The sequence below is a fragment of the Cricetulus griseus genome, chromosome 2 (genome assembly GCF_003668045.3).
Source record: "Cricetulus griseus strain 17A/GY chromosome 2, alternate assembly CriGri-PICRH-1.0, whole genome shotgun sequence".
Lineage (NCBI taxonomy): Eukaryota > Metazoa > Chordata > Mammalia > Rodentia > Cricetidae > Cricetulus > Cricetulus griseus.
Genome location: NC_048595.1, coordinates 381,859,314 through 381,877,130, shown reverse-complemented (window position 1 = coordinate 381,877,130; position 17,817 = coordinate 381,859,314). Strand labels below are relative to the sequence as shown.

At 48.7% G+C, this 17,817-nt stretch overlaps 1 protein-coding gene across 2 annotated transcripts; it reads right to left on the bottom strand.

Moving 5' to 3' along the window:
- Window positions 1–10,778: 10,778 nt before the first annotated feature.
- Window positions 10,779–17,294, bottom strand: LOC113833532 (uroplakin-3a). Of its 2 annotated transcripts, XM_027396003.2 has the most exons (6): window positions 17,243–17,294; window positions 16,305–16,460; window positions 15,088–15,367; window positions 14,026–14,108; window positions 12,330–12,462; window positions 10,779–10,938 (listed from the first exon to the last, which is right to left on the bottom strand). In XM_027396003.2, the coding sequence occupies exons 1-6, from the start codon at window positions 17,292–17,294 to the stop codon at window positions 10,779–10,781; spliced, it is 864 nt and encodes a 287-aa protein (XP_027251804.1). The 2 variants fall into 2 exon arrangements, with proteins under 2 accessions (XP_027251804.1, XP_035295086.1); XM_035439195.1 differs by lacking the exons at window positions 14,026–14,108; window positions 15,088–15,367.
- Window positions 17,295–17,817: the final 523 nt, after the last annotated feature.

Sequence of the window (17,817 nt, the reverse complement as noted above, 5' to 3'; positions counted from 1 at the left end):
ACATAACAGGAAAACCATCCTTGCGCTCGTGGAGCTATTTAGCCAGGGAATATAACTGCCAACATGGGTTGTGGAGCCAATAAGACCCTGAAGATGTAAGGAAAAGGCTTAGACTACAAAAAACTTGAAAAATGTATGTCTGACCAAGGACCTGATCTAAAATATATAAAGAGCTCACAGTTCGATAACAAGGAGGTAAACAGTCCAATTTGTAAAAATCTGGCAGAATACATGTGTAAAAGCAAATTGAAACAAAAAGAGAAGGCTGAAGCTCACTTAGCATAGGCAAAGCCCATGAGCAACCCCAGCAATGAAAGAGTTAAAAGAAACTTAATTGGGCAAATATTTGAACATATTCTTCTCAAAAAATATATGTGGGTGGCAGATGAGCACCTGGAAAAGTGCTCAGCATTATTATTCATGAGGGAAATGCAAATCAAAACCATTCAGAGGTACAGTTACAAACTACAATGTTCAAAATTAAAAAGACTGATGGAGGCATTCCTGGGGGGTGTAGAGAAACTGGAATCTGCTCCCACTTCTGGGTGAAATGGGGAGAGCCTCAGCCACTGCACACCCACCACAGGGCTAAGGGGGAAATAGTCACCACATCAAGTGCTGGTGAGGATTTGGGGAAATAGGGAAGCTCAGTATGTTAGCTTCCTTTGCTTCTCATCAGCATAAGGAGTACCAGAGATGGGTGGTCTCTTGGGACGAGAACGTGTTTGGCTGGCCATGGTGACACACTCTTTTAACTCCAGCACTTAGGAGGCAGAGGCAGGTGTATTTCTGTGAATCAAAAAGAGAATTCCAGGGCAACCCAGTGAGACCTTATCTCAAAAAAAAAAAAAAAAGAGAGGGGTGGGATTTGAATATGTTGTAGCACAATTCTAGTTGGTATTAATAAAAACCCAGAGACTGATATTGGTGTTAAAGCTGAAGACCAGAAAAGCAAAGTAGCCAACCCCTAGTTCTCACCTCTACCAATGCTCAGACCGAAGGGGTGATCCTGTCCTCATACAGCATTTCCAGACTGCCCTGCTCCTCAGACTGCACTGAGTTCCTGTCTCCTCCCGATTTATGTTCCTCTTTAGTGCTGGGATTAAAGGCGTGTCATCCCAAGTGCTGAGGTCACCTTTGTGTGAGCTCTGTTTCTCTTTTAAACTGGATCAATTTCTTGTAGCTCAGGGTAGCCTTGAATGAACAGATCTGTCTGCCTCTCTCCAGAGTGCTGGGATTAAAGGTGTGTACCACCACTGTCTGGCCTCTGTGGCTAATTAGTGTGACTAGCTTTGCACTCTGATCTTCAAGTAAGCTTTGTGTGTTAGATCATAAGCAAAATATCACCATAGGGTGTGTGTGCTGGGAAAATGGCTCAGTGCTTAAGAGAACTGCCTGCTCTTCCGGAGTACCTGGGTTGTATTCCCAGAACTCACAATTGTCCATTTCTACGGGATCCATCACTCTTTTCTCCAAGAACACATAGTGCACACATACATGCAGGCAAAGCACCCACACACATAAAAAAATTAAAGGCTAAAAAATTAAAATAATAAAATAAGCATTCATTACCCTGAAAACCAGCAGTTGTGCTCTTGGATATATTTATCCCAGAGAAGTGAAACTTCCCATTTGTAGAGAGAAAGACCTGTATACACATATGACTTGCAGCTGGAATTAAAACAGCCCAAACCAGAAACAGCCCAAATGCCCCTTCCCTGGGTAAATGGATAAATGAACCAGATTCATTTACTCTATGATCAAAGGTTTTGCAGGCAGTGGTGGGGTGGGGTTCCAAGGAACTGTGCTGTATGGAGGGTTACACACTTTGTGATTCCACTGATGTAACTCCAACTTTTAGATATATTTAATTTATTTCATGTATATGAGTATTTTACTTGCATGTATGTATGTGTACTGTGTACATGCCTGGTGCCTGCAGAAGTCAGAGAGATCATTAGATCCCTTGGAGCTAGAGTTTCAGACAGTTGAGAGTCACCATGTGGATGCTGGGAATCCAACCAGGGTCCTCTGGAAGATCAGCCAGTGCTCTTAACCACTTAGCTTTCTCTCCAGCCCATGATTGTTGCAAGATTAATAAAAGCCCAGAGACAGAGTTTGGGGTTCAAGCTGAAGATCAGAAAAGCAAAGCAGCCAGTCACTAACTCTTACCTCTACCTCAGACTGAAAGGTGATCCGGCTAACTCCACGAATCCTCAGACTGAAGTCTTAGACTGCTGCCTCTCTTGTGACTGGAGACTAAATCTTCAAGTTTGACTTTGTGTGAGCTCTGTTTCTCTTTAGGACTGGATCAATTTCCTGTAGCTCAGTGTGGCCTTGAACTAACAAAGATCCTTCTGCCTGTCTTCTGCCACCACCGCCTGGCTAATGGCTAGCTAGCATGGCTGCTGGGGTTAAAGGTGTGTATCACCGTTGCCTGGTTCTATGGCTTTGCGGTTAGCTTTGCTTTCTGTACTCTCAGGCAAGCTTTAATAAATCATTAATAATATATCACCACACATGATTGTGAACCTTGATTGCCAACTTTAACTGGACTGAGAAATAAACTTAACTGAGAAACATCTAGAAGATTTAAAGCACACCTCTTGGTGTGGGTGTTTCCAGAAATTATTAGATTATAAAGGCTCTAATGCAATCAATGGGTTGACTCCCTTGTTGTATTCATAACAATGATTGGTTGCTGTACTGGGAGGTAGTGAAGGGAGGAGCTGGGCCTCTGTGCAGAATGTAGGTTACTGGGACATGTGGTTCCCGGACTTCTTACTTCCTTGTTCTCTGCTTCCTGTCAACTATGAGATGCACAGCCTCTTGCACATGCTCCTACGCTCCTATGATAGTCTACTTGACCACCTGCCCAGAATCAGCAGAGTCAGAGACTGTGGTCTGAAACTGTGACACAAAATATATCTTTCCAGCTTTAAGTTGTTTGTGTCTGGAGTTTGGGGACAGCAACGAAAAAGTAATAAATACAGGGGGACTTGGTGAGGAGCAGTTTGCAGTTTACCATCTTGATTGTGGTAGTAGAGTGACATATAAAACCAGGTGGGACCACACATCACACACACACGCACACCACACACACACACACAGAGAGAGAGAGAGAGAGAGAGAGAGAGAGAGAGAGAGAGAGTGCTAGGAAAGCTGGTAGGATCTGAGATAGCCCTCTGCCTTGTACCAACATGAATTCCATTTGTTTGACATAATTTTGGTGTAATTTCGTGTGTGGGGGTTCAAGTGTGACATCTTTGTATATTTCTTCTATAATTATTTCAAAGTTAATGTTATTTCTTTTTAGGGCTGGAGATATGGCTTAATGGTTAAGAGCACTTTCTGATCTTTCAGAGGGCTCGAGTTCCAGTAACTATAGTTTTAGGAGATCCAATACCCTCTTCTGATCTCCTTGGGTACACTGTCTCAAAAAAAACCAAGAAAGAAAGAAATTACTCCCGTGGATCAGTCAGTGGGCAAAAGCCCTTGCCACCAAGCCAGAGGACAACTAGAGCCACATGCTGGCAGGAGAGAAACAACTTCCACGAGCTACCCTCTGACCTCCATATGCATGCTATAATAATTGAGCCCCCTACCCACAGAGTCTAGGAGCCACATGCCACAATTCCACTCCTTCCCAGAAGTGGGGTCCACTCTGCTCCAACCGTCAGGGCTTGGAAAGAACTGGTTATAAATCTACAGAGCGTTGCTCAGCCCTCAAATCTGGACTTAGCTCTTTGTATGCTTCTGTTGACACACTGAGACCTCCTCCCTCAAGACAAACCCACACATGTGGGTTACTCTGTTTTCAAAGGTGGTGGGGAGAGGGGCCACCCTGATGGCTTAGAGGTTTTAGGAAGAACCTCAAGGAAGAAAACAACAGCAGGGCCTGCAGTGGGCCACTGGGGTTAGGGCTGGCTTTCCAATCTTTTCTCCTGAGTCCTCATTCATTCCTCATGTCTGCCCAAATTCTATCAGGGTCACCTTCACTGTATCTCCAGTCCTGACCTGAGCAGTGCCAGTCAGTTCTATCTTTGCTCTGAGTATCAGAAAGCCTTTAATTACATTTTGCTGAGCATGCTTGAATGTCAAGACAAGGTAAATGATTCCATCCGGTGGGAGGGGGTGGACAAAAGAGAGTTTGTGGGAGTCAGCAAAAGAAAGATGAAAGCTGTTATCAGCTCCTGGAACCCCTGCATTTCTGAGACTAGGTGGCTAACCCATGCCAAGTGGGACACTTGCTGTGAAGAGGCTGTCACCACAGCGTCCGGGGAGATGAGGTTGCAGGGCTTTGGAGCAGTGGGTTTCAAACCTTTGCCTGCCCCTCTCATGGGACAGTTGCAGCTTTCTGCCAAGAATGGATGGTAGGGAATCCCAGTCCAAGGGCTTGTGTTGCAGTCTGCCCGGGAGGCAGGTCACCTGAAGCAAGTGCTCTAGAGTGCCATAACATGCAAAGGTTTATTTCCTGTTGCTCTTCTGATGGATGGAGGAGGGGCTGCACATGTGACCCTGCAGTGACTTACTTTCTAGAAAAGGAAAAACATAAGTAAAGTAACACGGAAGACTCTGAGCCTGCTCAGAAGTAGCCCCTAGTGCATCGAGGGCCAGCCTGGTAACTACCTGTACACTGCTGGCACTTCCTACCTAGAATCTGCTACCTTGAATCAACCAAACATGGATCAAACAGATTCAGAGAGAGCTGGAGAGATGGCTTGGTAGATAAAGTGCTTACTGTACAAGTATGAGGACCCAAGTTCCAATCCCCAACTCACTTGCAAAAGCAAGGTGTGGCTGCCTACACCTGTAACTCCAGACTGGAGCAGAGAACAGACTAAAGAATCCCAGGGCATCCAGGGCCTACCAGCCAGTTGAGCTGAAACAGTGAGCTCCAAGGTCATCATCTGTCTCAAAAGTAAGGCAGAGGCCAGATGTAGTGCTGCACACCTGCTGAGTCAGGCAGATTTCTGTGAGTTTGAGGCCAATCTGGTCTACATAGTGAGTTTCAGGCCAACCAGGGTCACACAGTGAGATCCCATCTCAAAAAGGAAAAAGAAAAAAAAAAAAGCCAAGTATGGTGGCACACCTTTAATCTTAGCACCGGGAGACAGAGGCAGGTGGATCTCTGAGGGTGAGACCAACCTGGTCTACAGAGCAAGTTGCAAGACAGCCAAAGCTACACAAAGAAACCCTGTCTCAAAATCATTTGTTAAAAGTTTTTTTAAAAAGAAAGAAAATAGAAAAGAAGAAGACCCCCGACAAGAGTACTACTAAGGTGGAGAGGGCTGTAAGATGAGTCATCGGGTAGAGACACTTGCTTCCCACTCTGACAGCCTAAGGTCATCCCTGAGGCCCATGTGATGGAAGAAAAAAAATGGACTCCTGACAGTTTCTTTCTGATCTCCATAGAGCTGCCCATCCCCTGCCACAAAATAGTAAATGCAAAAGGACATTTTAAAATATAACGTGTAGAGTGATAGAGACACTTGACATTGGCCTGCAGTCTCCATCTGTGTGTACATAGGCAGGTGCACCAGCTCATGAATGCGTAAGCTACAAGACCTGCTGCTAAGGCAGAAAGGCTTTCTCCCTTGCTGTTGCCTGAACAACACCACACAACAACTGTTAATACAGCCTCTGTACAAGACAGGAGCTGGGCACAGTGCTTCCCACCCCCTGCTCCAGAGGATCGCTTGGGCCGCCTGGTAGACACAGTGAAACCCTGTCTGTAGGCAAATAAACATAACCTTGTATTAGGCGATAAGTGCTCAACCAACAATTTAAAGTATACAGAAGGGGCTTGGGGTGTGGCTCAGAGATAGAATGGTTGTCTAGCATGTGCAAGGTCCTGTGCCCCTCCCACCCCAGCACTGCTGGAAGAATAAATGAAACAGGATATGAAAGGGCATGTGCAATTTATGTGTACAAATGTTGTATTTGCACACTGGTGCACCTTGGTATGCACAGGCATGCAGGCACTTGTCTCCAAGTTCACTGAGGCATAACTTAAATCCTTCCACAGCAAAGGTTTAGGGCTATCTGGGAACCATGATCCTTCCACCTCACTCAGATAACTGCAAAGATGTGGGTGCCAGACTCCCCTCCCCATTACTCCTTCAGAGCTCTGCTGATACAGCCCAAGCAGCCTACACTAAGCTTCCCCAATTCCCCCAACCCACCTTGAGATGACATTACCACACCCCAGTGCTCCTGGCCCTGAGCCCACAGTACCACCCCTTTTCCTGACACCTCATGCCAGTCTATCAGCATGTTCTTCAGGCCCCCATTGGAGTTACACCCTCACCTGGCTCCCATCTGCCCAATTTCCCAATTCCATACCTCCTACTGGGTTACTGCAGAGCCTACACTTGCATCAGGGGTCTCCCCATCCCAAAACTTCTGCTGTGGTTTGAATCTAAAAATGTCCTCCGAAGGCTTATTGTCAACATGTGAGCCTGAAACAGAGACAGAACTTTGAGAAATGATTGGCTCATGAGGCTCTGACCTTGTGGATGGACTGATCCATTTATGTGTCTATAATGAGATGGGCTACTGGGACTCAATATTGGAAGTGAGATGTAGTTGAAAGGGGTAGATCTTTGGGGTGTGTCCTTTGGAATGACATCTTGTCCCTGATGCCTGTCTCTCTTCACCTTCTCTCCCTCCCTCCCTCCCTCTCTCTTTCTCTCACACCCAATCCTTTTGCACCACCATGAGGCAGCATCCTCACTTCACCTTGCCCTCTCTGTCATGACATTCTGCCTCCTCACATCAGAGCCAGGCAACCATGGACTAGTGTCAGGACCCGTATATGAAAGTTCATTCTTCTTGCCACCAGTTCAGGGAACTCAAGTCACTCCTATTGTCCTTAAGACATTAGCTTAACAGATGCAGGATGTCCTGGCCTCGATGGTGAATGGCTCCTATGTAAATAACAATAGACTTGGGCCCAGGCCCAGGGCCCATCCTGAAGGCTAGGTGATACATACAGCTATGAAGCATCTGATGGCCAAGTACTATGTACAGCTATGGAGCATCTTTAGGATTAAGGGAAGTAATTGCTATTTGCTCTTTATACATGATAAAAAAAGTCTTCTGCCATTGTCCCCACCTTTGGTTGGTTGCTTAAGATGATGTATGAATAAATATAGGCACATTCAGTATGCCCTCCTGACACTATCCTATGTCTCTGCCTTTCCTTCAGCGTCTACAGCTAGCCTTACCTCATCCACACTCCCCCACTCAGGAACAGACTTCAGCCCCACAAACACTGGTCCGACACAGGACTTTTGAGTAGCCAAACTAAAAATGTCCTCTTTTCAGGTGACTCCCTCTGGTATTTTGTCATTGCAACAGAAAGCTCAATGATACACCATCCTGCCCAGGGCAGCCAAGTGGGCTTTGTCAAGCTTATTTTCCGCCTGAAACTATTCCATGGTCTGCAATCATACTCAGAATAAAAGCCACCATCCACAGTGGAAGGCTTTGGGGCCTCTGGCACATTGACCTAATTTATCCCAACTATCTTGGCCATTAGGTCACACCTTCTGGCTGACCTTGACAAGAGTGCCAAACACTGGCGAAGTAGTGTCTCTATGTCATTCCTGAACATAACAGGTGTCCAGTGAATAGTTGTTAACCAGGGACTGCTGTCGCCAGACTCCTTCCTCCCCTTGCATTGTGCCGGGGGTGGGGTGGAATTGGGGGCACAGAAATGAATCTGAGGCCTTCTGGACCTCCAGAGACTCACTCTGGGTCCACACCCATCAGTGGACCATTGAAAGCTGTGCAGGACTTTTATAATAAGCTGCCACATACAGGGTGGCTGATGAGCGACAGAAATCTACTTCTTATGGCTTTGGAAGCTGAGATCAGGGTGCCCAACCACAAGGCCCGGGTGTTTTGAGACTCAGTCCTTAAAGTCTTTCATGGCAGGAGCTCTTGTAAGACCCCTGGAAAGCTCAGGCCTCCAGGATCTCAGCCCAGGACGGAGGCCACCCCAATCACCATGCGGAGTCGAAAGCTTGATGCAAACTGCACGAGGCTTTATTATAGTTGTTTAACGAGCTAACCCCATGTTAGCTCGGGTCCTTCATCCATCCACCATGGCGGATGGCTAGGAAAGACAGCTCGAAGCATCTGCATAGAGATCTTGTAGGGCAGCATAAGGGGAGTGTCTAGTGGTACGCACAGGCTCAGGATTGGTGTGGCTCCAGGCTTGGAGGGCTTGCCCTGTGTTGATTGGTCAACTGGTTGTTATGGCCCATAGGCCCTCCCAGGGTGGTTGCTATGCTCTGCGCATCATTGCTATGCACTTGTCCGTAAAGCACACCCAGAGCCATAAAGCATAGCACCACCAGCTAACTTCTGATTGGTTCCTTGCCACGAGGCAGGCATCTAACCTCTTAGTGACTAAGGCAAGGTCAGACAAGCACGTGTTCTGCTGTTAATGGCTGCCGAAATGGGGAGCTGGTCCCTTCACTCTCAGGCCTGGTGTTTACATGCTCCCACCCCACCTGATGCCCATCCTTTTCTCAATAGGTCTCTTGTGTAGCCCAGGTTGTCTTTAAACTCACTATCGCCCAAGACAATCTTGAACTCCTGATCTTCCTGCCACCTCCTCCTGAGGGCTGGGATTATGAGCATGTGCCACCACAACAGCTCTGGGCTCTTTTAGAAGGACATTGACCCTGATGGTGAAGACCCCACCTTCAACAGCAATCACTCCCAAAACTCCAAAGGCCCCACCCTGATGTGGGATGTCCTTCTGTATGCTACGAATATGTGTTGCTTTTATTGCTTGATGAATAAAGCTGATTTGGCCAATGGCCAGGCAGAATAGAGCTAGGTGGGAAACCCAAACATACAAATGGAGAGAGTCAGGCAGTTGCCATGTAGCCACTGGAGAAGCAAGGTGTGAGGTAACAAGCTATGAACCTCATGGTAAAATATAGAATAATAGAAATGGGTTAATTTAATTGTGAGAGCTAGTCAGTAATATGCCTGAGCCATTGGCCAAACAATTATAATTAATATTAAGCCTTAGAGTGTTTATTCAGGAACTGGCAGCTGGGAGAGAAACCTCCATTTACACCACCCTAATATCACCCATTGACACTCAAGACTTCAGCATATGAGTTGAAGATGAGGAGCACAGACATGTTCCCTGGGAAGAAGAATCTAGTCACTGGGGCTACTACTAGCTTGTGTGTGGGAGGCCTTCCTTCAGCTCTAAGTAACCATACCATAAATGCCCTTGAGCAACTCTTCCAGTGATGAGGGATGGGCTGGGACTTGTTTTGCACATCCCAAAAAGGGAAGCATCTTGGTATGTGGCTCAGAAAAGAGTAATGAGTCATTGAACCCAGACCCAGGGCAGGGACAGTTCCTTTCCATGCACGCATGAGCACAGGTAGACCTAGTGCCCTCCCAGATGCCTGTATGACCTGCAGCTTCTTAGGCTTGCTCTGTGACAGTCTGATTCACTGGCTCCTCATCATCCTACTGGTCTGGGAACCTGGAATTACATTACAATGTTCAGTTGTCATGTGCTATTTGAACTCAATATTTGAACTCTGGAAACTGGCTGTCACCCCCATCCATTTCAGATTCCAGTGTGATTGTCTAGAGAACCCTTCAAGGCCCCCTGTCCAGGGATGGGCTGCCCTCTAACTGTGACAGGAAGGATGGAACAGCTAGGACATAAACCATTCCTCAGGGGGTTACTACTGTTTATCTCGAGGGATAAAAATGCCTACCATGAGAAAGGGCGGCTGGAAGTTCAGCCTTGGAGAGAAGGGCCCATTGGGAGCTCTCCAGCTGGCTGCCTCAACTTCCCCAGTTTCTACTGGATACGGTGAGGGCCCAATTTGATGACATCCTCTCCCTTTTGCTATTTATTCTTTCACTTGGAAGCCTCACCTGAAGGCATCCTCCACTCTGCCCAGGGTTCTCCCTGGGAATCCCAAGCTGGCTGCTTAAAGGGCTTCTCTAGTCGGTTCCTTCTTGGGATTCTGAGTACTGATTTGATAGTTTTATTTTCTATCTACCTATCTATCAGTTATCTATCTATCTATCTATCTATCTATCATCTATGTACCTATCTACTATCTATTTGCCTATCTATCATCCATCATCTATCAATCTATTCATCATCTATCTGTCTGTCTATCTACTTAGGTATCATCTGTCTATTCATCATCTATAATCCATTTATCTATCTTCTATCTACCATCTATCATTCATCTACCTACCCATCATCTGCTTATTATTTCTCTCCCTCCCTCCCCCTTTCTATTTAGTCTTTTACCTGGGCATGCTATCTACTTTATAAACTCACTCACTCTAAACAGAAAGCAGAGATCATTCTCCAGAAGGTATACAGAACACAGGTCATGATGATGCCCTCAGGGAAAGCAGTTTAGGAAGTTAGGTCAGGCCAGCCTTTTAATAGCCCAGAATCCCATTTAGCAGATGGGGAGATTCTGGGTTGAGAGCTGAGTAACTCACATGCTCTCACCATCATAGTTTTGACAACCGTGTCCCCACCTCCTGAGATCCAGAGTCCAACCCCGCAGTTCAGTGTCACTCATATATCTGTCCCTTGCTTGTGCTTTCATTCCAGACATTGTCACTTAAGATTTTATTAAGCCTTTACATGAAGTTGAACCAACAAGCCTTGTTTCACCTTTGGTCCGTCAGAGCATAAACACTATCCTGCACACTGCAAGACCAGGCTGAGAGGAGCCCACCACCTGGGGCTGGGGTTTGTTTCAGTCTTGGAGCTTGCTGGTGAACACCTCAGTTCTGTCTAGGGGTGGGCCTCGGTTCACAGATGTGTAGGAAGGTTCAGAGGTCCCCAGGGTCTTGGGGACAGCCTCCTGGGTGATCTGTGAGTCATGTGTTGTTTCCCCATCAGAGCTGCCCATGTCCCTGACAGAGAGAGAGAGAGCCAAGGTTAGGGGAGCAGAGTGAGCCTGGACCCCTGCAGCTGCTCAGGGCCTTAACTTCGATAGTACATTGCCTTTGAGGTTGTAATCTCCAGTGTATTGGAGCCCTCATTGTGTATGAGGCCTTGGGTATAAGGAAGTGTCACCCTTCTTGAAATTATGAGGATAGTTTCATGTCTGCAAGATGGAGCGTGGGAGGCCATTGTTCCAGGTCCTCAAAGTGCCCTGGTTGTCACACAGAGTGGACAACCTGATCACACAGAGTGGACAAGCCCAGGTGGATGGCTTCTTGGAGGAGGGGGCAACATACCCTGATCCTAAAGGAGCATCATGGGTAGAAAAAGGCACATGGGATGAAACAGGAAGGGAGAGAAGGACATAGCCACAGGCCAGCTGCTAGCTGGATAGTGACTTTTGTTGGCTGCTGTCATTTATCATAGGTGCTTTGTTAACTGAAGTGCCAGGGGACAATTGGATCTCATTGCCCTTCTCTGAGCCCATTCTAGGCTGGCTAGCATCTGGGACGCAGTTAATTTCACCTACCCAGACAAGCTTTCCCACCCTCACTAGGACCCCTGCCAGTTTCCAGGACCCTCCAGTTCCCTCATCTTGCTGGGGCTAGGCTGAGCAGTATGCTGCATGGGGCTGGGATCAACTCCTATGCTCTAGCTGAGCCCTCCTCCAGGAGGCCAGCCTGCTGCTGCTTCAAGCCCTTGTTTGTTGTTGCTTCCAGATTCCCCAGTGAGCATACTGCAGGCTTGGGGAGAAGTGTGCTGACTCATGCCCTGCTCCACCCTCCCAGGCTACTGCAGTCAGATACCCAGGGTTCTAGGCCCAGGCTTTGACCTTGAGATATCTGCCCCACTACCAGGCCTCAGTTTCCCCACCTGAGTGGGTGAGTTAAATAACAGCTCCCCAGCACTGCTCTGAAGGCTTCACAGGGTTAATCCCAGGTAACCCTTCTCACTCTGTTGTGCATGTCATTGCCACTTTCATTTTCCAGATGGGGAAAACAAGGACCTGGATACCTTGCAGAGGTCACACAACCCCATCACAGCTAAAGCTTCTCTCTCCCTCTCCCTCCCCCGCCTCTCTCTTTGGTTGGGTATTGGGATCAAACCCAGAATCTCCTACATATTAGATAAGCGCTACACTGAACTACACTCCCAGCCCACTGCCCACAAGCTGGGATGCACCTGAGTCCTTCCTTTCCCTGGTGAATGACCTGACCTTGAAATCCCAGGGCTCTGCGTGCTTTCACTGGGGCCATGGCAGGCAGCCCCTGGCTTCCATGCCATGTCCTATTTCAGAGGACCCTGGGCTGAGTCTTTCTTGGGGAGGGTGTTGCCCTGTCTCCAAGCTAACAGTACTCACACAAAGCTGAGGATGATGGCTCCAGCGAAGCCCACAAGTAGGAAGAAGGGTAGGGAGCCCAGAATGGAAGTAATGACAATCATGCCTCCACTCCGACGGCCTGGCCATGTGTCAATGGCTGAGTAGGGGGTAGCTGCAGAAGATCACAGCCATTTATTTCCCAGAAAATGCCCCACCCTGGATCTTCTTCCAGGGACAGGAATCCCCTGCCCTGGCTGCCTATGTATCCAGGGCAGTAACTGCTCTTCCCAAGCTTTAGACTGATGGCTTCTCTGTGTGTCTCTAGTTACTTTCTCTGTTTGCATAAGGTTGGTTCTATACTAATTCAAGACTTCTGGTGACATGGGTGGCATATGTATTCTAAATAAAATAAAATTGAGCAAAGGGCACAGAGGGGATGTGGCTCTGGATTTTTCTGGCTAGTGTCACCCTTAGAAACAATGGCTAGGTCCTACAGTGAACAAGCAATTTGTGGCACTGTCTACACAGATCCCTGGAGACCTGACTCTGAGTTCACACTCCACTCTGGTAGCCCAGTTCTAGGTGGTCTCATATGCATACTGACCCCCAGAGGCCAACCCATAAGACTGGCTCCAGGGTGCTGGGTCTGCTGATGCCACTGGAGTTCCTAGAGGGATTCCACCAAACTAGCCAGACAAGGGGGTGGAGGTGCCCATTGTGTGAGGGACAGAGGCCAGGCTTAGAGCCAGGACTCAGCTCCAAGGATCTAAAGGCTGTTTCAGCAAGAGTACAATAAACAGGAATGTCACAGGAGGTGTGGCGTGGAAGGAGTATGGGCGGGGTCATCCAGCAACACAGACATGCTGCATATTTCCACACACAACACACAACAAATACACTACCCTTATACACACTACACTCATTACACACTCATAGATGTATGCCACACACCATGTTCATCATGACCACACACAAACCATAGACACACACCACACACAAGTGAATCAGTCATACTTACAGCATGTGCATTCATACACTCATCCACCCACCAAGTTACCTCACATTCCTCCATGTCCCTCACACGTGTGAACTCAGACAACCTTCTGGAGCCCTGGCCTGCCTCATGCGGCCCTAGTCCTGCTGGGGCTGGAGTATGAGGCAGGAAGTTTCTGTGCTGGGGTGCCACACAGTAATGATCATCTGGTCTATCTCTGAATAACATGGATGTTCCCTGGACATAAGTCTGTATGACCCCTTGTCCCTGCTGAGAACCCTGGTGGGACTAGAGGGGTGCAAGCATGACCTCAGTTGCTCTGAAGCTTCCTAGCCCCTGCTGCCTGCCTCAGGGGTACAAAGAGCTCTGAGTAAGGAAAGATATGGCTCTTCCTGAGTTCCTCCACGTACTCTCCAGTCTTTGGACCACCATGTGCTGTCATGAATGTTTGCTGTTGTGAGGGTCTGAAGGGTGACCCATCTCTGGATCCAGACAGGTCACCTCAACTTTAACACACCTAACCTGGACCAATCTCAAGCATGGAGGAAGGAAGGAATAGTTCATAGATGAAAATATCTCAAAACACATTGTATTAAACAGCACAATGCCCAATTAGTTGCTTGGGTGACTTCCTCAGAGACAGTCAACGCTCCTCTTAATCAATCCCTGGCCCTCTATTCCCAGGGTTCCTTAAGGAGTATCCCAGAACTGACTTGCCACCACCTCCCAGCAAACACTTACGCTGCTTGGTACGGATGGGATCTGACCATAGTGTTTGGTCCTGCACCAAGCCTGTGGACACGTTGACCAGGACATATTTGAACCTGAAAGAAGATGGTTTAAGAGCAACTTTCACCTATCCTGTGTGCCAAGTCACAATAAACAGGAGGGAGGAGAACCATGGGGGGCACAGGAGGACTTCCAGGAGACAGCTATGGGTGAGGTCAGGACAACAGAAGGTTGCTGAACTTCACCACATATCCCCTGGATCCTTCCCCAGCTTGACTGTACCTGCTTTGGGAAGCCTTTGTGATTGGAGCGATTGCTCAACATTCCTCTGGGAGTACCTTCCCCTTTAATTCTATGCACCTGAAGCACCCTTGTTGGGTGTTAATCCATAATCCTCCTAGCAGCTCTGGTCTTTGGGAGTCACAAAGAGAATTGAAAGGCAGCCTGATAGCATCCCTCACCAACCCCTGTTTTCCCTTAGATCAGGGCTGCTTTAGGTGCAATAATCCCCAAACAAGGGCTGCTAATCAGAAAGGAAGACAAAGAGAGATGGTAAGATCTATAGCCCACTTAAGTCCCAGTTTAAACAGTGGATTGGATAGACTGATAGTCTGAGATGAGAACTAATTCAGCTATAGCCTGTAGCTTAGTGCGCCTTAAAATTAAAGCCCCCTTGGGGACTGGGGTTGTAGTTCGGTGGAAGGACACATGCTCAGCATGTGCGAAGCCATAGCAATACACACACCCTTCATTCAGGCAGTTTAGGAGTTCAAGCCTAACCAGGGCTACATGAATGCCTATCTCAAAACAGAAGAGGGGGTGGAGAGGAGAAAGGCAGGGAGGGAGGGACAAAGGGAGGAAGGGAAAAAGAAAAGGAAGAGAGAATGGGTTTTGAACTGTGTTTGCAGAGCAAGGTGCCAAGCAGGGTCCTGTTGGGCCTCTGTGTACATGCTACAAATCAGGAAGCCACCCTGCCTGAGACCTGGTCCCTGTGCCAAAATTCTGAGAAATATGGCTTCCCTCATTTTGTCCCCTCCTTGGGTCTCCTGTCCTCCCACGGCCATTTACACCCACCTGTACTCAGTAGCTGCTGACAGAGGTGGGTTGCAGAGGCCCTGGAAGTTGGGGTCCCAAAAACAGGTCCCATTGTTGCCCACCCTGACTAGGTATGCATTCAGGATCTCTGAGGCCTGGGTCACATCTCCAACAGCATCCAGGCTGGGCAGGTCACCACAAGGGGTCAGGTCAAAGGCCGCAGCTTTGTAGGGGCCCGACCTTCCACCCTGGGTTTGCCGGAAGGTGGTGCTCAGTGGAGTCCCAGCGCTGTTCTGTACAGACACATTCCTGGAGCTGGCTGCAGAGGCATGCTGGGAGTCAGGACCCTGGCCATCCCAACTCAGTAGTCACCCATCAAACACCCCGAGCCCAAATCTTCCCAGGTTGGTTCTGGGCACTAGGATGATTGGCACATGCAAGCTCAGTGGTAACGGTGCAGCTGGTCCAGGAGCATGTCACTGTGAGGTGTGGGTTCATCTCTCACTCACTCTGTCTTGCAATGCCCTGGAAACCCCAGATGAACAGACCTTTGCCACTGTAGCTGGCAGCCCTGGATTCTTTCCCCTATAAAATGGGAAGGGACGGGATGATGCCAAGGTCCATACGGCTGGACCCGTATTGAATCTCATGTTTCTTCTTTACTACAAGGGTGACTTAGACAAATCACTTGACATCTCTGGCCTCTGGCTTCTGGGAAATGTCAGTAAAATACCCCAGGGTTTCCACAGACAGCGATAGAGGCAGGCAGCGATAGAGGCCTGCTCCTAGGATGGAGTGCTGGGAAACATCAGGAGGCTGTTAGTGGTTACCTGGTCCCCAAACCCAGGAGCTTGCATTAAAGGGCTGTGGGCTGGGTTGGGGAGAGCAATCATGGGGAAAACCCTGGATGACCTAGGTTCAAAGGCCAGTGAGATCAGAATGAAACTGTAGGAGCCCACATCCCTGCCTTGATCCCCTGCTCTACCCTGAATGCTGCTTGCAGACATTGGCTCTAAAGTGGGCAAGGCAGCTTGTACTAGGCAGGTGCTCAGAAATTAGTGTGTCTCCTCCCAACAGCCTGGATGCCAGGGCAAGTGTGGGTCTGGGGCCACAGCCACAGTTGTGTCAGTGTGTGCATGGGCAGTGATGAGCAATGGGGTCCTAGACCTACACAGACATGCAATGTCCCATCACCCAGCCCCCATTCCTCCTTGTGGACTTTCAAGGACTCTTTTAGAGGGAAACGGGTTCCTTACCTGAGTCGACCATGGCATAGAGGTAAACTTCATAAGCGCCGCTGAGTGGCTCTGAGCTATCAAACATGCACAGAGGTTTCTCCAAGGCCACGGTGGTGAGGGTGGGGTTGTTGGTGGCAAAGGTCACACTGGCCAGTTGGGGCTGGAGGTTCACAGCTGGTGAAGGCAATGAGGGTGGGAGCTGACCTCTGGGTGTATCCCTGGGCACAGGCATATTTGAGCCCTTGCATGTCCTGCACCGGGCTTGGTCTTCCCAATGGACCAATCCACAAACTTCTCTCAGAGATAATTGGTGCTCCTGTCCCCACCCTGCTGGTCACCCTAGCCAGACACATCCCTACCCCACCCCAGCTACCCACTATCTGTCCCTATACGGCCTCTCTATCCCAGGGCTCTTCACCCTCCACCCCGCTCTCTTCACTTGAACCCTCTACTCTAAAATGCAAACCGCCAAGACCCTTTGTGGCTCCTCACTGGCTTCTTATGTAGAACAATCTCTCAGAAAAAGCAGTAAGGTGCAGAATTTCAGAGCTCTTCCATGTCTAACTCTCAGCTTCAACCCCTGCAGGCTCCCTCTCACACCGTATCTGCCTCAGCCACAAGGATCAAAAAATCAATCCCAGGATGGGCCATCCCTCCCACTCCAGGAACTTGCCACTCCACCTCCCCCAGTCCAAGGGGTCACCACAGGACTGGGTCTGCTCTCTGCAGTCCTTGTATGGTGTTCTCTGGCAACACCCCTCAGACGGCTGAGGCCGGCCCATGGATGGGTGCTGGGATTCTCATGTTGGCTGTTTTTCTTAGTACAATCTGTGTCCTTGTTGCTGTCATCAGCGCCTATTCCTAGATCTCCTAAATAAGGTTCCTAGTGACACTCTATGTCTCTGCTCCTCTCGGGCCTCCCTGAACACTTCCCCCTGTTCTCATCCCCGGCTTACTCCAGCCACACCGCAGGCATCCAAGGGCCAGCAGGGCCCAGAGCAGGAGCATCGCCCAGAGATGAGCCTCAGCGGCACACTCCAACCTGGGAGCACACACCCTGCCTGGAGCAACCCAGAGCACCTGCCATCAGAAAGGGAACGCCCCGCCCCTCTAGGGCGGGCCAATCCGAAGCCTCTCAGTGTGATATTTGCATAGAGCACAGGACTGGGCTCCTCCCACCAGTGCTGTTCTAGAGACCATCAACCAAGGTTTCCCACCATCTCTGCGCCTTCCCCAAAGCTCCACTGTGTGCTGAAACTGGTGTCGTCTGAGACATCCTCACTTTTGGAACCTCAATTTGCATACTGTAGAGACACTAATTCCGACAAGCTTGAGCTCATACTATGCACCAGATACTGGTAAAATCATGGGAAAATAAAGTCCTGGATGATGGTTCTTTTCTGTTCCCAGACTGTGCAAGACAAGAGGCTCAGAGAGGCTGAGAAAGGGCAGAAACCTGTGGCACCAGGCCAAAGGCTGCTTCAAATGAATAGAATCGGATCTTCAACCCCTTACTGCTTCCTGAGAAGCA